General features: G+C 38.0%; 1 protein-coding gene across 1 annotated transcript in view; it reads left to right on the top strand.

The window, feature by feature from the left end:
• Positions 1-27,075, top strand: part of LOC309580043 (extended synaptotagmin-2-like) — a gene marked incomplete at its 3' end in the record, with an annotated part of 60,642 nt that overhangs the window by 13,083 nt on the left and 20,484 nt on the right. Inside the window, exons 2-5 of the mRNA XM_082293732.1 lie at positions 17,717-17,758; positions 18,340-18,474; positions 20,257-20,333; positions 26,447-26,519. Coding sequence (XP_082149858.1) covers positions 17,717-17,758; positions 18,340-18,474; positions 20,257-20,333; positions 26,447-26,519 — 327 coding nt within the window. The remainder of the gene's footprint in view (positions 1-17,716; positions 17,759-18,339; positions 18,475-20,256; positions 20,334-26,446; positions 26,520-27,075) is intronic.

Here is a 27,075-nt window from a genome sequence, read left to right as displayed (position 1 = left end):
GCCAACAGCATGTCCATCCTGGAGCTGGCTGTCATTGGCTCTGTTGGGAGGGAAATACGGAAATAGCTCCATAGCAAAAGCTTCTGGCAACTTTTCACAGAAGCTGCCCCTGTGGTCCTAACCCTCTTCCTGCACCCAAAACCTTGCCACACAAATCTGATACAATCCTAAATTGTTCAGTTAAGGCAGAAGTCCTCAATATATTTTTAAAAAATAGTCACCAAGCTTAGCATTCATGTCCTAATGATTTCTCAAATACATTGAGTATTTCAGGACTGTATCAGATGCAGCAAATCGTATATGGCAACAAGAACAGTGGACTTGACTTCAACATCCCTTGATGGTGAAAAAAAATACAATATTTGGATTTTTTTTCTTCTCAGAGGCTAGTTGTACATGGAAAAGACTTTATCAGGTTCTTGAAAATACTTTTTTGAGCTGGAAAGATATAGTTGCAAATTAACTGCTGTTTATGCAGATCTCTGAAAATAACTGTGGCATTTTACTCAAGGGGGTTGATTTCATTTTAACTGTCATCACTGCATTCTTCTAACTCAAGTGATGTCTTTTGCAAGAAAGTTATTACATGTGATTAAAAGCTGCATACAGATCTTAGACTGCTGAAAATATCTGGTAGCTATACAGGGCTGGGATTCAGCACAATCACCAGTAAAAGCTGTAAAAGAATCTATAGCCAGTTAGCACACACAGTCGTGTTTCCTGTAACAAACTGAAATTAAGATACGAGACTTGGGCACCTCATTCCAGAGATGAAGGTCTCTCCCTGCCACCTGCCTTTGGTGAATGGGAAGGGGTGAACATCGCTGTTTGCAGGAGGTCCCTTTTCTCTGTATAGTAAGAATGTACAGTAACGAGGTCATAACTCCACTGCTGCTTTTTACATGCTTAAATTTATCAAGGAATAATTTGGGCCACAGCTGTTAGATTTTAATTAATACATGTAGTAAATACTCTGTGGTAGAACTTCTAAAAAAATTACTAGCATCTGTTATAAAATCTGCTGAGAGTTTTAGAGCTGACAGTGACTTGGCAGCATGTATTATTCACTGCATGGGCACAGACATTAACCTTTCCAAGAGAAATTCAGCCTAAGGAAGGTTCTGCTTAAGAGCAGTCAAATAAATTGGCATTGCCATGGGCAAGATTTCTTAAAGCTAGATTTTAGGCAACTGACTGACTAGGTGGTTGTTGGCAGCTCAGGCAGTTGTCTTAGAATTGACAGAAATTTCTTTTCATGTATAGAATTATTACTAAGCTGTGTTTTAGGCACTAGGCGTTTGGGTTCCCCTTAGAGCTAGAATTTGCTGAACTTAAATTTAAACATACAGGTGCAAATTAGTTGGAGATTATCTTTAAGGTCAGTACACACATCTCCAGAGGACTGTATTTGATTATAAGAAAATTTTCAAGATGTCAGATATATCTCTCCAGAAGCCTTTATTTTTCTTCATTGATGGTAAAGCAGGTGTAGAGTAACTTGTTTGTTCTTGGACATGTAAAAGAAAGAATTTTGCAAAATTAGAGAAAAGTAATTAATAGTTGCAATTGCCTACTGATTAATAATATTTGAATCTTAAAAACTGAAAATCTTTGAAACTGCTGTGAAACAAAATTGTATAGGCAAAAAGGGTTGCTGAGACATAGAAAGAATCTTTCCTTTGTCATAAACTAAACCAAGATGTAGTGGGTATGATCTGATTATCACAGTTCCAGCTATGGACTGTACAAATACACAAAGTGGGATAGTAGATGCAAATTAAAATGCAGAAATGGAGAGCTTAAGTATCAGTTATGAACTGCTCAGTTTTAAAAGACTCTTACGTGCTTAATGTTATGGTTAAATTGTAGGCTGTATCTTTATAACGTGACACTGCCTACTGCTGTCATTAATTAAAATGGTATTGATTTATGATGGTTATTTTTGCTGTTAAACGGGGAAGTGACAGAACATAATGTGTTTGTAATAGTTAAGCTAGGGGTAAAGAATATTCAGGAGATCCCCAAATGCTCGGGTTATCTTCAGCATTGATGATAATAGGAGAGGTGACAGTTCTGTGCTGTATTTATAAAAGGGATGATGTATCCAACTGCTCTTTTTTCATTCTTGCTACCTCTCCATGCTGTCTATCAAACACCCAACAATTCTAACGCTGGAACATTCCTCCTCCAAGACCAAGAAGTTACTGAATCTTAATCACTCAGCTACTTGCTACCCATCATTCGTTTGAAGGGCAGAAGCTGCCTTTATGTAAGGGCTGGTTTCAGGTGTGGGGAAAACATCTTCAAGCAATTGGTCCTGAACATAAGCAGTGGCTGTGTATAGAAGCAAAGTTATGTCATTCAGGTCACCACTGAATGCTTGATTGGGCACTCTGGAAGTGAACTGATGGTGTTACTGGAAATCTTTGGCATAAACTCAGTACAGTAGTTTGTCCACAGTCTGTGCTTCCACTGAAGGGTTGGTTTTGTAACTGCTTCTGTGAAAACTAGAGTATATTCTCTCAAAAAATACTGGAACTCCTCTCCAAACATATGCAAATAAGTGAATTTACATTAGAAGCAGAGAAATTGAAATAGAATGTCATTTAAGGCATATATGGCCAAATAGTAAACTTCCCAAAACACGGGATAAAAGTGGATTGTTTAGTTTCCAGTATTGTTTTAAAAAAGCTTAATTTAGAAAGAGGATTTATGTTTTTTAGAATTTATGATCCCTTACTTTGCCTGTTTTTTTTTAAGATGGAAAAGCTCTTTAACAGAGTCTGAAGAATGTTTTGATGCAGAGCATTTCAAGACAGCTATTTCAGAAGACTATCAGTGATGGTTTGCAGTCATAACATGAGAGAAAGTGTCTATGTCTGCAGGAAGCTGGAATCTCAGGAGATGTTTCCTGGAAACAGGGCCTGGAGGAATTTTGGTGGGATGAAGGGGAGCATGGCAAACTGACTGGACTTTTAATCTCTGTTTAGTATTTTGTATTTTTGTATTTACTACTGATCTCTTAGAGGACATCAACTTCTTGAAACCTGATCACTGTTTATTTTTTGAGTTTTGTTTGTTTTGGTTTTTCTTTTTTTTCAAAAGATCAAATGTTTGTTGTAAACTCCAGATTTCCTACATATTAGCAGTATTTCTTTTCCCTTGGCTTTGTTGAATTTTAAGAACTTGAGTGACAGGACAAGTGACTGAACAAATGTTGCTGTGTACACAAGTCAGAGGATCAAGGACTGTCAAATATCTGTGTGTGTTTTAACTAAAATATTACAAAATGTAATAGGGTGTTGGAGAAAAGGTACTGTGTACCCTTGGGTACTCGTTTGCTGCAATTCCACTTGAGGGGTTTCATCTTTCTTTTGCTGTGTGTGGACTTCAATTTGTTGCAGACTGATGTGTCTGCTAGGCAGTGTTCATCTGTTTGTGGATTAACATAAATCTCCTTGTGCTGTGAATGTTGTACTTAGGTATAAATTCACTTTCTGATGAAAATTACAGTACAGTTCTAGAGAGACACTGTAAGCCCAGGGCATTTGCAACTTGCTGGATGTTCCACTGTGCAGATGCAGTATGTGCCAACCCAGTAGCATAAGCACATGATTTCTCCTCAGAGGATGCAGTTTCAGTAGTGTCCTGTCCTTCTGCAGGTTTGATTTAAGTACACTTACCCTGCTTTTTCTAAAATAGCTTCTTGGATAAGAGGTGCTAAGCTCAGTCATGGGATAGATATTCCAGCTGGAAGATAGGCTGTCCAAACACAATTTCTGTGAATACAAGAATTAAAAGCTGCGGGTGTAAATTTAAAAATCTTTTTACATGCTTGTCAAATCTTTTCAATAAATTAGAAAATACCTTTTCTGCTTTAAAACAAAGTGATATTACTGGGTGCGGATTTTTGTTGATGTTGAACATTACCTTGTCATTTGTTGAGGACTTTTTTTCCTGTAAAGTACCTTTTGTTAACATATAGAGTCAAAACAGTAGGACTGATATTTAAGGATGAGGATAATAGTTAATTTAGTTGGGGAGGCAGTCTGGGTTTTGATTCCACCTTGTAGCTCAAACATATGATGTAGCATTCCTAAGTTTAGAAACTTAATTTAGCAGAGAGTGCTTTCAGTGTCTTTCCTTAGCAACCCAGCCTACCAGAACACACCAGAGCTGCCCTTCCAGCAGGTAGGAAACTCCATGCTTTTAAGGTGGAGTTTATAAAGAAAAATAGGATAATGAGTCTTGCAATTGTAGGTGATTGGAATTGAGTGGTCCGAGTATTTTCCAGTTATATATTTCATTGGTCTTGCATTTTCAGTATGATCTTATATGAGGTTAAGGGCTGCCCTAAAACACTAGAGCATCATTTTTGTTTTACGTAAACTTACCTGAAGAGTATTCATAAAATTGAATTGCTTGGGGGTTTTTTTGTTTGGCTTTTTTTTTTTGGTAGAGGCTAAGCATTCCTCAAGATAGAAGGGGTGCTGGAGCATGCCAGCAGCTACTAAGGGTTACAGCCAGCCTTTGCAGAAGCTGAGAGGGCATTCAGAGAAGGATAACTCCACAGTACTGTTTTACTTTTGATTTTTCCTTAGATATAACTTCTGATTGCTGTGTTAGCTGGACCTTTGATCTTGCCTAGTGCAGAAGTTTCTATGTTATGTGTTGCCAGTGAAATGTATGACATACTTTGCATATCTTTTTCTAACAAATAAAACTGTTCTGTGTTTGGTACTGATACACAATCCTTTGAGGGGGACAGAATTGTTCTAGAGTAGAGAGAACAAATCTCATAAACCTTAAAAATTTTAGTGTCTACCCGATTATTAGAAACACTGAGCTTTGTATATGAACCTGGTATAAGTATTTGGTTAAATGCTTGAATGGAAGAACCAGAAGGAGTTACACATGTAAGCTTGCATCTGATACCTGATGCTGTCAGGTTTACCTGGGCTTTCCTCTCTACCATTTGTCACTACACTGAGACCCAATTTAAACATTGCAGCTCTTCTTGGGTTCACTTTATTAGGGTGCTCTGCTTTCTGTTACTTTGTCAGTGAAGTTTTATAGTTTCAGAGAGAGCTAATCACTGATTATTTACAGGTTCCACAAAACTGCCAGACTGTTGGTCTGTACTCTTTATACTCTCTGGATCTTGCATTGTGAGTTTCTAGCATTTTGGCTAGAAATTATATGGGGATTTAAAGATATCTGTTATATCTTGCATGATTTCTGAATATATTTAAAAATGTTTTAATATTAGGAATAAGCTCTGGCTGGATAGTACTGGATGCAGTGCAGTATGTAGAAAAACACTTTTGCTGGTGTTGGGTCAGAGTCAGTCAAAAGAAGTGTGTGTGCATATATATATATATATAGCATATGTATCTATCTCTTTTTTTTTTTTTTTTGGTAGTGTAAGTACTAAATAATAAGCATGTAAGCTCTGACTACTGAATGTATTCTACACAGTCATTTGACTTCTTAGGATGCAGGTTAACCCAGCTCGAATTTTTATGTCCTGATACTGCATTTTAGTTTAGATACCACCACAAAAAAAAAACCCAAACACTCAAGTTCTCCATTTTGCTCTTTTGTATTTTCAAATACAAGTTTGCAGTTTGCTCATTCCCAAACCAATAAGAAGTGAATGATACTTGTCATAGTTCACATAGATTTGTTTCAAATGTATTGTGAATTACAGGTTACATTAAAAAGAACGAAAGGTTTTCAGTACATGGAGATGTTTCAGGCTAAACACAGGGAAGAAGATTTAATCTGCCTGAGAAAGAGGAGGCTTGCAGAAGGTGGTCGTTGCTTTTTAACACTTACCTTTCCTGAAAGCTGATGCCTATTTCAGGCCTCACAGAACACCTGCATGGTTCCCTTAGAGAGATGAACGGTGTAATCGAGTGAGTGCCAGCAGGAATGAGCTCTCCCTGCTGCAGGAACCTCAGTCTCAGTGGATCAGAGCTCCTGACTGCAGGGTTAGGGAAGCGGGCAGTGGGTCAGTGGAATAAAAGCTGAAGAAACCATCAATGTTTTATTGTAAATACCAGCAACAAGGGTGGCTGACAATTTGGGGCAGATCCCAGCAATTCTTTTCATAGCTGTAGACAGTTCAAAGACAGTAAGTTGTGCTGTGACACTGGTTGTATAAGCCGTTTTGAAAGCTAATGTTTAGCAATCCAGAGAGGAAAATTTGTCTTCTGTTGACTGTTGAGAAAATAAAACACTCTGGCATGCACTGGGGTGGGAACATGCCTGGATTCTCAAGGGAACTGAAAAGGAATTTGTTATAGAGACTTGAAAGTACAAAAGTGGTCATGTTTTTGAAATGTGACAAATTCAAAATATTGTGCTAATGCCTTTATAATTTTATGTTAAAACCCAAAAGCTAGAATTTCAAGGTATTAAGACTTTATTTGTAGAAGGAGAACAAGAAATGAAAGTACTCCTGGGAATAAGAGTAAAGTCAATAATGTCAAAAAGGAGTACTGTGCAAGCTTTTTAAGTGGTAAAATTTGGTGAGTCCTGAGAGCTATGGTTCATCCTATGCTTTTTAGCAGTTTAAACATTTACAGTCTGGGTCTTGCTTTCAGTAATTGCAGTGCTTGTGGGAATTTGGAGATGTGCTAATGCAGTCTGTCATTAAATGTTTCATTTTGTAAACCTTGGTTCCACTACTTCTCTGTAACATGGTGTGAGAGCAAGACACAGTCAGTATAAATCCAGTTCTTGGTATTTTGCTTGTATAGAGTCTTATGCTATTAATTTTTTTATTTTTTTTTTTCCTTGTCCTGGCCCTCTGTTGGACATCAGCATTTAAAATATAATTGTTACTGCTGTGAATGCCTGTTGAAGGTGAGATTGGAAAAGGGCATCCTACTGTCCTAAGAGTTCATAATGAGTTCTGGTCTTCTGAATGAGGTAGTGGTATAGATAAAAACACTATTGTAAATGTGGATAGTAAACAGTCAAAATGTTAAACCTAAATTCTTACGTTTCCTCACTTTAAGAAGTGCTTAACAGGTGTGTTACGTGTGAAAAATGTCTCTTCCTGTGTCAGGATATCAGTCTTCTGTCAGAGGTTCTGGATGTTGAGCCCTCAGAAGTGAAAACCATTAAAAGGTTCCTGCAACCTAATACCCCTATATACCTTCTACTTTTTTATTATGATTTTCACTATCCTGTCTCACTCCAAACTGAGCACTGAAAACTTGCTGTCATTTTTGAGATGGAAAGTGAAAAAGAAATGTGAACATGGTGATCCAGGAAAAATTACAAGATATTAAACTGCAGTGAAAAAAAAAGCAGTTTGGCTACAGAGCTGACTTCATCTCTGTATTGAAGCCTGAGTTATGATATATGTTACTAATATACGAGTACTTGAAGTTAATTCTGAAATTAGGCTGTGCTAGAAGGTGGATCTGCAGTAGTGGACTAAAGGCTTCAAGTTTTCTGTTCAGAAAGAGGTAAGAACTGAGCAAAGCAAACCCATGTGATTTCCTCTGGCAGACATCCTGTGCTGTGTTTAGGGTAGATTCTGCACCCAGATAACAGAGAGAACCATACTTCCAGATATTTGGAAGGAACCTCTGTAACCTTTACTGGTAGAGAAAGGGATTTTTTTTTTTCATGTTGTTCATCAGGTAATTAAGCTTGGATGCTTCTGGAAGTTAATGATGGTTGGTTTTTAATTTCTAGGCTGAACCTCTGTCTTCCAGTTGGGGCTGCAGAGGCTGAGTGTCAGGCTAGAAGCAGGATTTCCCAGTTCCCTCACTAGCAGACTACTGTTCTGTCATTCTTCCAGAGCAGCTGCTTATAATGCCTATCCCGGAGGATTTTGTTATGGCAAGCTGCTGCTAAGTAGGAGGTCTCTGGGTAACTTTCTTTTGTGGCATGCAGGCTCCATCTCTGCAAAAATAGCAGCACTTAAGCAAATTCTATCAGTTTTGGTATTGGTGAGTCAAACTGCTGAAAAGTAATGCAGCTCTTGACACGTCTCACTGCCACTGTGAGTGAAGCGTATTTAATAGCTGTTGAAGTGAAAGCTGTGCATGAGAAAAATTAAACTGCTGTGCTTTGAAATGGCTCAGCATCCTTCACTTTTGAATTGCACCACTTACTTCTGGGCTGCTTTTTCAGTCATATCAGAGCTCTGGAGCCTCTTTTAGGCAGGGTTTATCTTTTGCAAATACATCATTATTTTGCATTGCCAAAGACATTGTTTGCCATAGAAACTGGGGAGAATATCCAGGTGAAAATATTCTGGTGGTGTTGCAGGGCTGCATAAAGATGGATTCTGAATCCTCAGCTGCCAGAACTATAAGCTGATCAGGCTTTTGCTGGGCTGCTAGCAAAAACTGGCAGATTGCTAATTTTCTAAATACTATTCCAATGAATTCTGCAATGAGAAGGAAAACAGAGGGACAACTCCCTCAATTACAGTCCTGTATATGCATTTAATGTATAATACATTTTTAAAAATAATCTTAGTAAAGTAGCATGTTTGTATTTAAATGATAAATGTAGACATAGTAATTGGTAAAATATAAAAAAAGCATTTTGTATTTCGAATAAACTGTATGCTTTAATTTTAGCACAGCAGAAAGGGTAGATATGGGATCCCTCTGTGGAGTTTGGGTTCTAGTGAGGTTCAGAGGGTGTGTGTATGGGCAGTGGTGGCTCTTGGCAGCATTTTAGGAAGGCCTGGTTTATGGTAGTTTAGCCTTTACTTTACAAGACGCAGCCTATGTGCTGCTAGTTGTTTTCCTGGTCTCCCAGATATGCTACCTATGAATATATATTTTAGGAAATACGGTCCTTCAGGCCATACCAGGATGCTGAAATGTCCTGTGTATGTGAATTGCTGTTTATTCCAGGTTTGAACTACTCAGTATGTTAGGCTTTTCTTTAGACCTTTAAGAAAGGGAAGAGGAACAGAGATAACAGAAGGTTGCAAGGAACTTAAACTTTCTTTACCTTACAAAGAACCTTAGTTTTATTACTTGAGGTGTATGAATTATATTGTAGTAGCTTTCCTGTGTTAGCACTTAACCCTGCAGGTGTTGAAAACCTGTTTGTTTCAATTTCTCCAACCACCAGCTTGTTTTGTGTTTAATTTCTGTGTTGGAGAAAGTACTTTTCACCCTGATGCTCACAGTGACTGAAGCAGATAGCTCAGGACAGTGGGGAGTACAGAGATCCCCTTGGAAAACACGTGCTGAACAGCTGTCTGTAATTTGTTGTGGCACCGCACAAGACTTGAACTTACAGAGGCAGCTCATGTGGGATGACAGTGTTTGTGCTGGTAGAGTGTTTTGGGAACATCTGGTGGGATACCAAATCCGTGTTTCTAGAGCCACTCTTGTCTTATAGGTGCAAATCTGACTCAAAAGGCATGTAACTGTTTCTTTCATAAGGGTTTATGTTGCTTTCCAATGTCTTGTCCAAACACTTAAATGGCTTATGTTCCAGTTTATAAATAAATACAGCCCTTCACCTTGCTTGGTATTACAGCTGTTTCTTTTGTTTAAGTATGTTTCCACTTTTTCCAGTATTTCCGTTTTTCTTTGAGGGTTTATCATGATCGTTGAGCCATGGCAAAAACTCTAGGGCCCTTCCCCACCTCCTTTATCTCTGTATCTTTGTGTTTGTGTACTCTGTGTGTCAAGGGCGATAGTTTTATATTTTCCCCTACCCTTAGTTCTCTGATGTTTGATTTTTGAAAAATTTTTTGTTTGTTTGTTCATGGACAATTACTGTCAAACCCTATACTGCTTATTTTGTAACCCTTTTAGATTAGTTGATACTGATTTATATGGGTCTTTCTGAATGTTATTTTGTGAAGTACCCTATGGATATAAATACTGTGTTTCACAAAACTGATTTTCTAAATTCAGTCTGCTTCTGGACCTTCCAGATGTTTCTGTTGAAGGACGTGGCACATGCAGCTCATCTGTAATGATTCTCAGGGAAACTGTTTCAAGAGTCCTGGCTGAATCCTCCTGCTGCAAACACACAGCATTTGTAGTCCTGAGCATGAATTTTGCTGTGCAAAGGTTAATCATTTTAATATATTTAAAATGGAAAACAGAAAATCCATCCCAAGGCATGATAAACAGAAACTGAATCAGATTACCAGAAGTAATGGAAATACCTGTTTGTTAGTTTAGTAACAAGGGCCTACAGGATTTTTGAGGAACTCTCATTATTAGCATTACCCTTCTCTTTCAGAAATACTGAATCCTGCGGTTCTGCAACAGTAAATATTTTGTGGGATTTTCTTTTATTCAGAAGAGGAGAGAGCCAGGGTATTTCTGGTATTGATAGAGATTAGGAAAATTTCTCGGCTAACCCTGGAGGTGAAATACTGAAATGACAGGAGACAGCCTGGCTGCTCTGCTTTCCCTCACAGCCCCCTTCTTTACCTCCCATCAGAAAGGAGTGGTTGTCTCCCCAGTGCTGTTTGAGAAGCCTCTTCAGGTTGTGTCAAGTAGCAGAAGGGTCGTTTCCTCTGTGGGAGGAACAAACAGTTCACCTATTGCTGCTCCTTGTTTCTTCTGAGAGTGAGGGGGGTGATTGCTGGCTGGAATACCATGGGATTAAGCTATTAGCCCTGCTCAGCTGTTTTACCTAAAATGTCCTTAGGCCAGCCTGCTTTACCAACTGGAAAACACTGGAGTGAATAGCTGTTAAATTGAGCTTGAATATCACTATATGACACGATTTATTCTATCACGCTGGGCTTCTTCTTTTAGTAACTTTCTCAGGCATTTTGAGTTACAAGTGCAGTGAGTTTAGACAAATTGTCAGCTATAATTCAAAAGATAATTTAATTTTAGTGTGTTTTGGTTTTTTGCCACACCTCCCGGCTTTAGGCTTAATGGTTAAATAACTGCTTATGTTTTACATTCAGGAAGTTTTAGAGCACTGATTTGGGCTTCTATCCTGAATTTCCTTCTGTGGTATGGTCTCCCTATCCACTGATGATGCATGAGGACACTATGAAAACTTACTGTGATTCCTTTACACATTTTTACATTTAAACTAGACAAATGTACTTTTAATAGAGAGGAGGATTTTTGTATGTAATTTTAGCTTTCCAAAATAAGCAGAAGGGATTGGCATCTAATAGAAAGGGTATTTGTGAAATAGCTGGAAAACTGCTCAAGAATACTTTGCTGCATTGTAACTGTATTGAGAAACTTGATTATATTGTGTGGCCTTAAAGTGACTGGTATATTTTCTTTAAGATTTACATCCAGAGCAACAAATAATCAGTGCAAATGGAAGGAACTAAGCATAAATTAAGTGATGCTGAGTCAGTTAAGTATCTGTTAAACATAGCTATGATAATACATTATTTTTAATGTAGAGTATGCTGAGTTGGAAGTGACTCATCAGGATTGTTGAGTCCAACTCCTGGCCCTATGCAGGACACCCCAAGAATCACACCATGTGCCTGAGAGCGTTGGGATTCTTACCTTTTAATCCTTGAATGTTAAAAGGAAGAAACCCAACATTTTGGGGGGTTTCGGGGCTTTTTATGTGTTGTTGTTCTTTGTTTTTTCTTTTTCTTTGAATCTAATCTGCTTTTATTGCTTCCTTTTCTTACATTGCTGTAATATACAATTTGGGAGAAAGTGGTTGGTTTGTAGCAAATACAGTTTTCAGGTTTTGGAATGCTCTGGTCAATACCTGTAGTTTTGTACTTTCCATATAGTTGCTGGGGGGTTTTTATCTGAGTTCATGTGAATAATACTTAGGACCTATGTGTTAATCATAATCATCAAATAGATGTTAAATTTAACAAGGGTTGTCTGATAAATACCTTTAAGGATGGAGAAAGCTTTCAAAGATAATTTTTAAAAGAAAAATGTTTTACAGTGAGGGGATCAGTGAATAGCAACAGCTATTATGCAATTTATATTTAAAAGTAGATTATTAGTACCTGTAATTTGTGGTGAGAGCAATTCACCATTACTTAAAGAAGGGTGTTGTCTTTCCTTCTGAATTTCTTGTCAATGCTTGGTTTTAGTGACATTTATGTAGATAAGTGAAACTTCCTTTATGTGAATGAAGAATTGTATTTAAGCATTAGTTATTATTTGCACTTTGAAGCTTGTTTCATATTATTTGCTGATTGCTATTTGACTTTTCAAAATTTCCCACCAATCCTTAGTCCATGGCATTTGAGTGTTATAGTCATTATTCTGTGTCTAGCCTTGTTTCCTTAGAAATATGCAGGTGATAGTCTTGCTAGAAAACTGAGTCACTAATTTAGCCAGTATGAAGAGTGTATGTAGAGAGTTTGAAAAATAAAATAATTGTGGGTAAGAAGCATTTCTACTGTTGTTACTGTTGTTTTATTGTTAGTGATTTTCTTTGTCCCTTTTTTCTACTGTCTTCTAGGACAGTAACTACAAAAAACTGCATTCCTTGGGCTCTTTCTGGTATTTTATTGATCATTACAAAAAACACTGTGTTCTGAATTGAGTTTTTGAAAGTGCAGGATCTGAGCATATCAGAAATAGGAAGGAAATCTGAAAGTTGGTTAGAGCTAAGCACAAGCAGTTGTGTGAGAAAGCCAGATCATGTCTTTTTAATGTGCAGAAACACATCTTTTGAGCACTTCCAAGTATTTTGCAAGGTAATGTTTAGTAATAGAACATTCCTGGAACATGTAATATTATGATGGTTTTGGTGTTGAACATGGTTGTTAGAGCATTTCTTGCAACAGTTCTCTCTTGTTATACTTTGCTTTAAATAATAAATTACTACACTGATGGTTGAAATGACGGTACTTGCCAAACCTGCATGAGCAATTTACTAACAGAAGCCAAGAGGAAAACGCTTTTAGTCTTTAACTGTCTTAGCTGAAATCTTGACTTCTGTCTCTTTCTGTCATGCTTGTCAATAGATTTTTATACAAGAATTAACAGATTTTGCACATCAGTTAGTCTGATTCTTGCTTCTGGCCATAAAACGTTTGTGCAGTTGCTTCAATGCTGTGTCAGTCCTGACTGATCCAGCGTACCAACTTCCATCCCTCAGGCTTTCTTCTGTTGTCTATGCATAAGATTGTGTTTGAAGTCAAAAACTCTTAAAGCGAAATATAACTTTGCCACTAATATTGTGGTCTCATATAGCAGGCTAAAAATATATAGGATTAGTAGATTGATAAATATTTTGTTCTTTGTTTTCAGACAACCTGGGTTTGTAGCATCTAAAGATTAAATAAAACTCAGCTTTTGATTCAAGGTTGACTTAACTGAAAATTTCACAGTCTTGAAAATGTAAGGTTCTCTGCTCTTTTTTGAGTGTCCAAACTGAATTGTATTAAAAGTGGAATGAGCTAGCAGAAAAGCAAGAATGGAAAAGGGATGAGAATCGGGAGTGGAAGATACTGAATTATTTGTTGCCTATTATCACATGCAACTGCAGGAGTAAACTAGGCTTATATAATTGGCTTAGTGCCAACTTGTTGTAGTCGCTAGGTTTAGTTTAGCAAGCTGCAGCTTTCCCGAGAGCTCAGTGGAGCTGCTTAGGGCAGTGCGACACTGTCGCTATCCTGTAGTCCATTTCGGACGTCCCTGCGGTTTTGCTCTGGCAGCTATCAACCCTACAACCAGTGATGGCAAAGGAGGCGAGAAGGGTCTCTCTATAAGGTTTTAAGAGGATCTTTGAATAGTTACATCTTGTCCCAGCGATCCCCAGAGGCAGAGAGACCTCCTGATCCGAGCGCTGGAGGTTTTCTCGGGGGCTCAGGGGTGGTACATGGGCCCAGTTGGGGTACAGGAAGCAATAGGGAGGACCTGAGGGAGTGGCCAGGGCTAGGGGCAGGGGAACATGGCAGGGGGAACAATGTGAAAGGCATTTAATAAGTGAATCAGTGGGAAATACAGCACTACACCAGCTCATGTAACTGTAGGAGCATGATAGGTGTGGCACACTAAAGGACAAGTAATTATTAAATCTGTGGAAAAATTAAGAACCATGTCCTGTTAAGCAAGGTCTTAATAAAGACTATAGAGTAGATAAAATAAAAAATGAATAAATTAGCATACATGGCTAGATATTAGTATCTGTGGCCTCTTAGTTGTTTCCCAACCTATTTCAAGTGTTCCTGCATAATTTGGGACTGAATGTGAAGAGTGCTTGATAGGTGCAAGAGAGATGCTACCTCTTTTCCTCATTCCACAGTGGTGTACTGCATGTCGGCTGTGTGCGTGGTGCAGGAAACGTGGCCTGCGCCTTAGGAAGTTCATACTCTGAATCTGGGAAGTTGGATCACCCTGTGGAGGAAGGTGAATTTTATCTGGGCTGAGGTTATATTTAGAGCGGGAAGCCTCTCTCAGTCTAGTGTGTCTCTTCTGTTGAATGTCAACTGGATACTTGTACAGAAGACTAAAAATGAGTGGTTAACATGACAACTGTTATATCTTGCATTACTCACAGCAGACAGGTTTGCTTTTGGTATTTCCATGAATTTTCTTTCCCTTTCCTCATCTGTGTGTTTAATTGGTTGTTTCTATTTATTTTAGTTGGTTGCTGTTCATTGCAATGGCTGTAGAACCATAGAATTTAGGAAAAGACCTCTAAGATCGACTCCAACTATTAATCTGACACTGCTAGATCCACCACTAAACTGTCCCTAAATGCCGTAACTGCAAGACTTTTTTAATACATCCAGTAATGGTGACTCTGCCACTTGCCATGGCAGTCTGTTCCAATACTTGACAACCCTTTCCATGAAAAAATTTTTCTTATATCCGTTCTAAACCTCCCTGGTGCAACTCGAGGCTGTTTCCTCTTACCGTCTGTCTTTTTTACATGGGAGAAGAGAGCGACTCTCACCTGGCTACAACCTCCTTTCAGGAAGTTGTAGGGAGCAATAAGGTCTCCTCTGAGTTTCCTTTTCTCCAGGATAAACAACCCCAGCTGCTGTTTACCAGCACCTCCAGGTCCATTCCAGCAGGGCCAATTTCCAGCCACTCTGTCCCCAGCCTCTAGCACTACCTGGGATTGTTGTGACCTAAATGCAGGACCCGGCATTTGGCCTTGTGGAACCTCATACCATTGGCCTTGGCAATGTGTTCAGCCTGACCAGATCCCTCTGCAAACCCTTCCTGCCCTCCAGCAGATCAACACTCCCACGCAACTTGGTGTCACCTGCAAACTGACCGAGGGCTCAATCGATCCCTTCATTCAGATCATTGATACCAACAGTAGTGTCCCCAGTACTGAGCCCTGTGGAACATGCTTGTGAGCAGCCAGAGTTACAGCCATGGATGTAACTCTGTTTTCCACCACTCTCTGGGCCTGGCCATCCAGCCAGTTTTTTACCCAGCTAATTGTACACCAGTCCAAACCATGAGCAGCCAGTTTCTCCAGGAGGATGCTGTGGGAAAACATGTCAAAGGCTTCACGAAAGTCAGGGTCGACACATCCACAGCTGGTTCACGCTGTCATACCAGTAGATCAGCAGCATGATCTTTCCTGGCACCAAGGTCAGAGTGACAGGCCTGTAATTCCCCAGGCCACTGTGGATGGGGTTACATTTGCTGACCTCCAGTCACTTGGGACCTCCCCAGTTAGCCGGGACTGCTGGTAATGTTGGGGAAGTGGCTCTGTGAGCACTTCTGCCAGCTGCCCCAGTACCCTTTGGTGGATCTCTTCCAGCCACAGAGACCTGTGCTTGTCTCAGTAGTGTAGCAGGTTGCTGACTATTTCCTCTTGGATTACGGTGGTCTCCACTATGTGGAACAGCTCTGCAGTTCTCACCCTGTGAAACTGAACATCACTGATAGCTCTCCTAAGCAAATCAAAATGAACTTTGTTGATCCAACATCATGCACAAGTCATTACTGAGAATTGGCACCTTTTCTGTTTGCAGATTCAGAAGACAAATATAGACAAAGATTAAAATGTTATTTAATAGCATAGGGGTTAACAGTATTCATGCTTTCTGTTCCTTTAACGTTTTGACCATTGAGAGCAACTTGAGAACCCTGCAAGACAAAAACTGAGTGTAAACTCTGTTCAGCTGTAATTTTGTGTACATACTTGTAACTGCTGGTGTTGCAAATGTTAAAAAAAAAAAATTCAGTATTTTTTGTTTGCAAAAAGCAGACACCACCCCCAGCCCTCTAAGTACAGAGCTCTGACATTCTACCCACCATAATTTTCTAGGAAATTAATTATAAATAAATAAAATAACATGGTTCCCAAATCATTCCATCTGTTATTAATAATTCTATTTTTAAAAACTTATTTAGTAAAATAAACCACATTTAATGTTTTTTCTTACAGCTAAACTGGTGCAAAAATGATTTTGCACCACTTGTAATAGTTTTGAGAGATACCTGATATACTTGAAAAACATAATTTGAAAAAGATGCTGAGAACTTCTCTTGGCAGTGGAAGATAGCAGCATTTGTAATTCTTAAAGAATCTGTAGAAGCATAGGACTTACCTTTGTTATGGACCTGGGGATGTTGAAAAAGGAACAGACTGGAGAGATAACTGTGACATTATCGATTATGCTGCAGGGGCCAATCCTCCAGCATAGCAAAAACGCGGAGGTTTAGATGAAAGTAAAGACTGCTCTGAGGGTAGATTGAGTATATGAAGAATGTGTTAGTGCTGATTGTTAATTCAAGAACTGAATTAAAACTGAAAAAAATTGTTAGTGGGGCTTGCTATCAAATTCGTCTTGTTGAAAATACAGTTTAAAGAGTACGTCTGTCACTGACTGTTCTCATCTGGGATATGCATAATAAAAATAACTGCTTTTGGAGCCAGTGGTACAATCTGTTGTGCTATGAAGAGATTAAGACTTCGCAATTCAGTTAAGTAGAGACAGTGCTTCACGAAAGTCATTATATGTAGGTCATGGTTTTTTAGTCTGTTCAAAGGCTCTTTGTGCTTGGGAGGTGTGATCTGCATCTTGTCCTACAGCCTGTGAGTCTCTAAAGAAATGCTTGTTAGCTCTGCTTCTTCAGGGCTTTATTTTTGTTCGGTGGTGATTTTTGGTTGGTTTTTTTGTGTATGTGTGTGTGTGTAAAATGTACAGCTACTAACTGTGCACTCCTTCTATGTCTGGAAAACTGTGTCTGTTCTTCCAGCATTTAATTGATGTTTTTGTATTGCCTTGGGTGTTTTCTGCCCCGTGTATGAACTGTCATACTGTCTCTGACTAGTTTCTGTAGTTGTTTAAGAAAAGAAGTCACTAGAAGTGTCTTTCGAAGGCTTTTGGCCAAAATTAAATCCATATTCCTGAGCTTCAACTTCACTGACTAAATATTTATAGCCATGGTTTATTGATATTGAAAAAGATTTGGCATGAATGAAAGGAAGTAGAAGTGCAGGCAGTTAGGACTCTGTCACGTGTGTTGTGTTAATATTGGTTGACACAAGATGTCTTGGCTGTGCTTGTTTTTTAGTTTGTTTATGGTGTTACAGCAACACTTCACTCCAGATGCTACTATTAGAAACCAGTCCAAGCATATATTTATATAGCTCAGAAATGAGTTCATGTTTTTATCTGCTTGTATGCTGATTCTCTTGTCAAGAATGTTAACTGTTCAATATGTTGTCCACTGTCTAGGGAGATCCCTAAGCTTTCTGGTATTATAAATGACTGGACACAATTATTTCATATTTGAATTAATTGTTTGTTTTGTGTTTTGTTTTGATTTTTTAGGTACATTTTCCAGACACTGAGAGAGCAGAATGGCTCAACAAGGTAAGGAGAAACATTGATCCCAAATGGGAAGGAGCAGGAGGGAAAGCTGAGATTAAAATAAAAGGTGAGGCAAGAGCCTGAGAACAGAGTAGTTTTAGCATTATGCTTTATACACTTGAAGTCTCTGGTTGTTGATCCAGTTAGTCACAAGAAAGATTAAATTTAGTTTCATGGTCCTGAAGTTGTGAGTTTTGTAATGATTTTAAGTGGCAGTAATGACAGCTGTAATTGTGTGGAAGTCATAGCAGCTGTAAACACAATCTTTAATTTTCTACTTGTCTGGGATACTTTCCAGTTACTGTAGGTTCCTGACCTATAATCTAAAAATAAATTAAATTTATGGTTTTGATTTGTGTGTGTGATAATTTAAGATATAAATCTACGTAGCTTGCTTTTTAAAAAATATCTTTCATCAAAGAGCATAGAAGAACATGAGTTAATTAGAAAATAGTAAGAAAAAAAGCGATATAGAATCTTATGATAGAAAATTTAGATGCAGTGAAGTTCTGACTTTTTACATTTATAACTTATGCATGTATTTAAGAACTGTACTTCCATGTAGATTTTCTTTTCCTCCTTAGACTGTAAAACAGATGTGGCCTTTTATTTGTCAATTCATTGAGAAACTCTTCCGAGAGACCATAGAACCAGCAGTAAGAGGCGCAAACAACCACCTCAGTACCTTCAGTTTTACAAAGATTGATATTGGTCATCAGGTCAGTGTCCAAGGAAGTTTTTTTAAGAGATCCTGTTTTACATACCATTTTCATGTAGTCTGTTCAAATCTACACAGAAATATTTCTCAGTGACACTTGCTCATAAGCCTGATTCTGGTTTCTGTTGTAACAATAAACTAAAAATGTGTGGGTTTTTTAGCAGAGGCTTTACTATCTTTTGTGGGATCTATGCCTCAGAAACTTGACTGAGAATTTGGAGAGGACTCCAAGTGTAGTAATGCCTTGTCACATGAAGAGTTCACAGCAATGTGATTTTAATATTGTTTATGTAATGCTTTACGTTAAGTGAGCAGGGACCATTATCCTTTTGCCAGATGATCCAAGTGTAGTTTTCTTGTAACAGATGCACTTCTAATCATGTTATGTGTGGCGTCAATGGCAAGGCTGCTGGCTTGGCTTTCCAAAGGACTGCATATAGCACAGCATTAAGGAGCATACAGATGTTTGTCTTCTGTTTCATCCCAGGGAAGAAGGGGTTGCACATGCTTGCAGAAGAGCCTGTTTGACCAATGCAAGCTGAGCTCCCTCTGCTTGCAATGAGTTCAGCGCTACTTAATCTTCTCTGCATCAACCAGAACTTTACTGCTTTGAGATGCAGTTTAACAGCTTTTGTTTGAAGTTGCCTTTCGTGTTCCTATTGTGTGTGTCATAAATAGAATTTCAAGTAAGGATTTAAAAATCAACACCTCCACACACCCCCAAATGTTAGGAAACCTGAAATTAATTTCAGGTGTGATAGAGGGGAATCATTTTTCTCTTTGTGACTCTGTTTCATGTAGGTTACAATTCATTATGCTTTACTGCACCTTTTGTGTGTTGGATTTATTATTTTTTTAAATTGTAAATCCTTTCACACAAGGCCTCTGTCCTGCCCTAGATGTAGTTGTATTACAGACTGTAGCATTCCTTTTAAGCCATACTAATTTTAAGTAGGTTTTAGATTAGCGCCCAGACCTCTGTATGGTTCTGAAGTTGGATTGAGTAATCTTTGACATGACAAACAGCTATTCTTACTTTATACTGCAGCCTTGATTGAGTGGATTGAGCTGCACAGCCCCAAGACAGCAGTGAGATTTTGGTTTTACGTAAATTATCAAAAAGGTGTAAAAAGAAATACGACAATTTTTCCAGAACGAAAAACTCAAAAGTGAGGTTGTTGGTCATCCTCTCCTACCTAGTGTTTGATGAATGTTTGAGGCTTCAGAGTGTGTGGTTGATACATGTTAGTTCTGTATGAGGAAGGGAGAGAGGCGAGAGTGTCAACACAATGATTTAGAGAGAGAGAGCACAGAGGGGTTGACACAACTTTTTTTGGGAGTTATGGATTCTTTTCCATCTATCGTCACTAAATTCTACTTGAGGCAACTACCTTTTTGTGAATTAAATTTAACTTGTTGTTGTAGTTGCACAGAAAAGAATGCTTTAGGAGTGTTAGACACACACCTGTACAGAAAAATCGGATATTTATGCAGGGGCGAGGGAAAGCGTGATTTTTAAATATTTTATAAATCTTGAAGTTTAGTGGTCTATACCCAGGGTAATTGCCAGAAGGATTGTGGTTAAGTGGATCCCAGAAAGGTAATTTTTACTCTTGAAATAAGAATTCAAACTAAATTGATAGCTTTACTTCACACCTTTTAATGTTTATAGTAGATTCTTAACTTCAGGCCTGAATGTGCCTGTCTTTGCCTTTATTTCAAACTTAAGAGTTTAATATACTTCTGTAGAAGAATCCAACTTTTACTTGCTTCATTGTTCCAGCCTCTGAGGATAAATGGTGTAAAAGTGTACACTGAAAATGTGGACAAAAGGCAGATCATTTTGGATCTTCAAATCAGGTAAACTTTATTACCATATTTCAGTGGGGTCTATGCTTTATAATATGCACATTGTTTGATTTGCCAGTTATGTTGGCCTGAAAGGAGAATTGCTTCATTATGCAAATGTAGTTAGTTCTAATTGTGTATGAATGCAGGAAGAAACTGCATGCTGTAAATAGCATTTATCTGAGGGAAAGGGAATATCAACTCTGTTTGGTTTCATTATTAAAGTAGTGTTTGTTAATAAAGAAATACTTTCCAAAGATAAAGCACTATTTTCGATTTTTTTTCCTTAACGTACTAATACTTTGCCATTAAATTTAGTCTGAAATCTAAGATGTAAGATTTTTTGGGTTTTTTACTTTTCTCAGTTACTTAGATTCTTTTTATAAACATAGTATTAGAAAAAATTAATGATAGCAACAGAAGTATTTGTGCTTACTTTACTCAGAGTACTGTAAAATGTCAGAATGATTGTGCTTCATCGCTTCACGTTTCTTTGCCATTTCATCCTAGCTCCTTTTATATAGGTTTTTCAGTAGGTCTACCCTACGTTTAACCAAGTCATTCTCAACACAATCTGCAGCTGCAGAGCTTTTTGGAAGTTCAGTCAGTGAACCCAGAAATGTTTTTATAATTGACCATCATAGGTCTGTGTTACAGTGAGTATTTTTGCCTGTTCATGGGTTATGGAGAGGCCAAATTTGTCAGTCATTGGCAGTCGAGCAAAGAGCAGCCTTCTGTGTTCCTCACTGCTTCCCTGGCAGTAGCCAGAAGGATCATTGGGCATCTCAGCTTCAGAGTTATTTCCAAAATTTGAATGTGGTTATTCTTAATTTTGAATTATTTTTTTAAAGCTCTGCTATGCTGAAGCCTCTGGTGCTTTGGCAGAGCTGGTCAGGCCCCAAAATGACGAGAGAAAATCCTGCTCTCTCCTTCCCTGGGTTCCAGAGCAGGTGGGGGCTACACCTGTGAGCAGAGCCCAGTCTTTAGTTAACTGAATCACTTTATTTCTCTAGGAAAAAGACAGCTATCCAAACCAGGGATTGGTGTTCCTGGACAAAATACAACAGGATTAACTCTTGAGAGTTTATTTCACTGGATGAATGTGTTAGCCCTAATGGAGAAATTTCCTTCAGTTTTCTTTGTTGGCACTTTTGACAGCAGCTGTGAGAGCAGCCTCACCTCTGCAGATATAAGCCCTCAGGAAAACAATTTTGTCTGACCACAAACAGACCATAGAAATTGTTTTTGAGAAGTTGTTTCTGTTCCAAGACCACTTCTTCCCTTTAAAGCAGAACTATTCACAGGAAGACAAGAGTAAATATAGTATTTTTATTTTTTTTTGTTTCTGCTCATCCTCATGAAGTAGGTAAAAGTAAAAAGGCCAGTAGGTTTGTACAAAAATTTCAGGAATAATGTCCTGTTATGTAGACCTGAAGGAGATCTCTACCCATATGTCTCGCTTGCAGCCTACTTAGAGAAGTGGTAGACTGTAGATACAAAAATGCTGCTAGCAAGGATTTTCTTGCTATTTTCTAAGTCCATGAGAGACTTTTCTCTCTCACAGAAGAGGTAGCAGAGTTATGTGAACAATCAAACCACCTGCAACCTTGAAAAGTCTTGTTTATGATATAGTAGAAAAATATTTTGACAATGGATGTTTTAGGATTTTAGCCAATCACCCCAAGGGGTGGCTGATCCCTTGTCCAATTAGATTATGAAGAAAAAAGTCTATAAAAGAGTTTGTAAAATAATTAAATAAATCAATCTTGCTGCACAATTCCTGCCTGCTGGATCTTCTCTCCTCCTCCTCCCTATGGCTGCGGGATGCGGTGATATACCCTAGGGCCCAGGCCTGTGGTAATAGTAGACAGCTGCAATAGAATCCAATCTAAAAGGCTGAAAGAAATTCCCTGAAGTGGTTTAAATAACAATAATAGTGCTGGGTCAGCTGGGTGCTTGTTGAGCCCAACAGCCTGTCCCTACTGCCAGGGGCATAGGCTTCCAGGAAGAAAATGGAAACGAGAGCTATGGAGTGACTATCACAGGTTCTAGGAATTAAGGCTTAGACAAAACCATCATCAAAGGAAGTCCTGTTTCATATTTAAGACTTGTCCTTGGCGCCTCATTTGGAAAGGGCTCTTTTTCAAAAGCTTCTATATGCAAGTTTAAGAAAGAGCCCCCCTGGCCCCCAATATCAGTTGTTACTGTTTGATGTTGTTATTTGCTTTTTAACAGTTTCGTTTATAGGTCCTCTGAGGGTCTTATCACTGGGATTGTCTCAGTAGTAACAGGAAGAATAAGTGTCTCTCGGTACATTTAAATATGGAGTCAAATACAGATACCAACCCTAAATTGTCTTACATTGCAGTCTTGCAAGATTATAAAGAACAGTCTTGCTGCTGGAGAAAAGTCCATCCTTTGGAATATTTACCCCTGTAGATTTTAATCTCCAGTTAAATTAGTTCATTATAATTTTAATTTATTTCTAAGTTTAAAGTTAGGAGCTTTCTATAAACCCTTCATTCCCTAAATACAGTTGAGAAGGAAAACAACCTCTTTCAACATTCATAAGAATAGTTGTAGGAAGCCAAGCCCTGTGGGGTGTGCGGTGAGGGAAGGAAGGAAAGATTTGATTTTATTTATATTTTTTTTCTGTTTAAAGTACATTAATTCTTTTAAGAATCCCCTTTTATCCTGCAGTTTCACTATTGTGGCTTCTTTTAGCCTTTCTACTGTCAGTTGTTTGTGGTGGGGTGTGTGCATTTGCTTTTGGACCTTCCACAGTACATTTAAGTAGTTTCAATGTGTCTCTGAAACTCTAGAGTATTTTTTTGCATCATCCTTGAGGGTTTTTTTTTTTTTGTCTGCTTTTAATTTTAATTGCAAAAGGAGTGTGTTTTGGTTAAGTTTCTGTTGTTTCTGCAAGGATATTGAGTGCATTATGATCATTGCTTCAGACTATTTTTCAGAACCCTTCGGGACAGGTTTTGTGCATCTCAGGATCCAATTAAGAACTTCACTCTAAGTAGCTTGAATAGCTAATCCACAAAGCACTCACTGGAGACTGTATTTAAAGGTTCCGTTTGAGGACCGTATTTGTGAAGGGAGTGCTTTACCTTTCTCTTACTGTGGAGTTTATGTTAAAAAAATTATCAAAAGTCATGTTACAGTTTAAAAGTCTAGTTCTTGATGACAAATACGGGCAACGGAAAAATTTCAACTATTTGAGCAAATGAAGATAAAAATCTAAATAAATTGTTAATAAAAAGGAGTCTTACAGTTGCTAAAGTGCATGAATGTAGTAGATACTTGGTGGAAGTTAAAGGTTATGGATCAACAGAAAACAAGATAAACTCAGTTTAAATGGGAACTGTAGCAAAGAAAGCAAAAAAGATTGAGAGATTGAAGAAGTAATTATTAGTAACCTGAGTTTTTTCAGCTTCTTATGACACAAAAAAATTGATGCACTGAAAGAGTTTTAGGCTGCAGATTGAAACACATGGCAGATTTTTTCAGATGTGGAATACTTGAATGGGGAAACTCACTACATTGTACTGCCAGAAGGCAGTTGAAAAATAGGGTCTAAAGACCTTCTACAAACAATTAAGATAGTCCAGTGTACAGAACCACATATCTCTGTTATATAGGAAATATTTTTGTCCTAACCTTTTATTTTCTGTTCTTTTTCTTCTGGATATCTTCCATGGGCTACAATGACCACATGCAGTACATTGCACTTTTCTTCTTATTCAGTACAGCTGCTGTTAATATTCTTGCAAGAGTGTCCTCATTAAACTGTAATCTATCTCAGTGTTCCGTACCTTAAAGGGATCATAAATATTTCTGGGATATTATGATCTGAATGTACAGAATTTGCTTACTAAATGATCTTTCAAGTTGTATGGTATATTACAGTGGAATTGCGTAGGCATCGACTGTTAATGGACTCAGCCAAATATCTTAGGGGATAACACCATATTTAGCTTTATTATGAAGTTAAATTTTGTTGACTTAGTCCCCTCAAATGCAGTTTGTTACTATTTTTACTGCAGTTTGTCATCATGTTGTTATGGATTTTCAAACAAGTATATTGCTTCCCCGGTCTTCATAACTCAAATAGTTCTGATGCTGCAGAGTGTTGAGATTGAGGTTTCAGTTGCAGGTTTTAATTGACCTTGCTTCTCTGTGTCATGTTGTTATGCAACTATATATAAATATGTGGGAGTGTATTTATATATATCCCTACTATGTCTATATATAGTTAGATGGCTTAAAAATAGAAATTACATCGTTTTAAATTGTGTATTAGAAGTTATGCACCTATTTTTAAACTGTACAGTCACACTACATTCTTTCCAAGGAAAGCAACTGTCACCTTCCTTTGACATAGACCCCATCATGTTGTTGTCTTCCAGTTCCCCAAACTGGCCATTGAACAAAAAGGATTCTGCATAGTGTTATCTTTTCAATAGTCAAAAATAAATTCCAGTGATGGATGTTTACAGGAAAGTCTTGGTGCTATTGTTTATTTCTGTTTAAGGGATTGATAAGATTTGCATTTGTTGAATTCCGAAAGACAGCACCGCCACACACAGAGTAGAGGAGGTTACAGATCATTTGGATAATGGATATGTGGAATGCAGGAGCTCTCATCTTTGTTTTCTTTTGCTAGTACCTTGTGGCCATCAGATTCAGGGGGAGGAACAGCAATCCTGCTGTTCTGCTCTTATTGTGCGAGTAATTTATTTTATATTGACTTGAGCCTAGAATGGCTGATGAAGAGAGGAATTCCATTTTGTTCACAATTCCCCAAACATTTTTGTAATAACATCCCTTCATACTCCCAAACACAGCTAACAGTGTTTCACTGTACAGGCCAGGTCTGAGGAACTAATGTGCAGAAAACTGGGCTCTGCTGCAGAGTCTGGAACAGGATGCCCTGCAGAGGAAACATTTTGCCTCTCCTTCCAGCAGTGTCTGGCTTTAATCTGCCTCATCTCCATCCCACTTGGTTCCTTCTTCCATTTTCTTTACCTAGGCAGTCTGTTCAGAAAGCTCTTCAGATTTCATTTGTCCTTCTGTTACAGCCTCTATCTACTTAGCCAGTGTCCTCATCCAGCTCACCTCTCCCTATCTGGAGCATGGTATTCAACCTGTTGGGTTTTGCTTTTAGCTCTCATTCTGTACAATCATTGACCAATTCCTTACTAAATCAGAGTCTCAAGCTTTCTTTCTGAACTCCTTGTTGACTCTCAAAATTTGTTGGTTTTCAGAACCAGTGTGTCTCACAGCAGTACCAGCTCTTGGAAAAAAGCTCAGCTCTGCTTGAACTGCATGAAACTTCAAGGAGGGTAGCTAAAAATCCAAGCCTCAGTTGTGTGTGAATAATCTTGTAGCCTTGTAGCATGGGCAAAATAGATGGGACTTCTTTTTACCGTCTTTGACAAATCTAAAATACAGGGCAGCATCTGGGAAATTCCAATCACTTGACCTTGCATCCCCAAAAACGGGATGCAAGAACTGTTCAGGGAAAAATCTGCATAGTTTTTAATATATTCTCTAATTTGCTTCCTGCCTTCTCTCCCTTCAGAATGGGCCCAACTGTTTTTGGCATAAAACTTGCTTAGAGGATCATTCAGCTCAGCATGCCCTGCTTATTGAAATTCTAAATACGACTGGCTTTGCAAGTCTATGAATATTTCAGACAAGTTTCATTTTTAGCATAACACGCATTTCTGTCTAGTGCTTCTCATGATTATGTTAGATGAGCATGAATTTGGGTAGGTTTGCTATCAATGAGATCTGTGGAGAGCTTTCGTGAAATGGAGTATGAGTTCTGTGTCCATTATTTCCCAAAAGTTGGGCCTCTTGCTTGTTTTCTGTTATGCATCCTTCTGGAGATGATAGCAAACCTAGGTATTTGAGTGATTTTGATGACAGTGGTGATGTTTTGAAGGGGATGTTTTAGCAGACTGACATTGTTTTATGTTCTGATATTTCAACGTGCATTTTTTGTGCATACACTGAGATACAAAATACATTGTCATGACAGTGCAAAACAGAACCAACAGTTTATTGCAATTTAGTCCATAAAAGTGAAATGTATACTTCCTTTTTTGGTTTAGTTTCGTTGGAAACTGTGAAATTGATTTGGAGATCAAGAGATACTTCTGCAGAGCTGGTGTGAAAAGTATACAGGTGAAATTAAATTTTTTTCTTTTGATTTTCATATCACTTAGTCATTATTTTCTGATGAAATAATCTATAAGAAAGAAACTGTAGTTTTCTAGCTTACTATTTTTTTTTTCTCATTTAAATAGTATTGATATTGCATGGTAATTTCAGTAACATGACTTAAAAGATCAAATTCCTTTAAGATGTAGAACTATTTCAAATATATAACATTTATATAGGAAAAGCTGGAGATAATTTCGCATCAAGACAATGTGATGTGTCATGTGTTCAAGTGTTGCTCAGTTTATGAAGGCACCACAGATGTTAAAATTTTGTTTCATTTAATATCTCACTGTCAGACAGAATTACTGGTTTAGATGCAATTACAATTAGTAGTCTTTCCATTTGATATTCTTTCTGAGGTTTCCTTAACTTTCTGATAACAGATCTCTCCCTGAGGAAGAGAATTAACTCTTTTGCATGTGTGTCTTGACACACCTATAAGCATTTACCTGCTTTTGCTCTAGTACCTGTGGATGCTGCTGTGCTTCTTGTGTCAAATTTGTTTACGTTGAGCTGT

This window comes from Coloeus monedula (assembly GCF_965178545.1).
Source record: "Coloeus monedula genome assembly, chromosome: 1".
Taxonomy (NCBI): Eukaryota; Metazoa; Chordata; class Aves; order Passeriformes; family Corvidae; genus Coloeus; species Coloeus monedula.
This window is presented reverse-complemented; position numbering and strand designations above follow the sequence as displayed.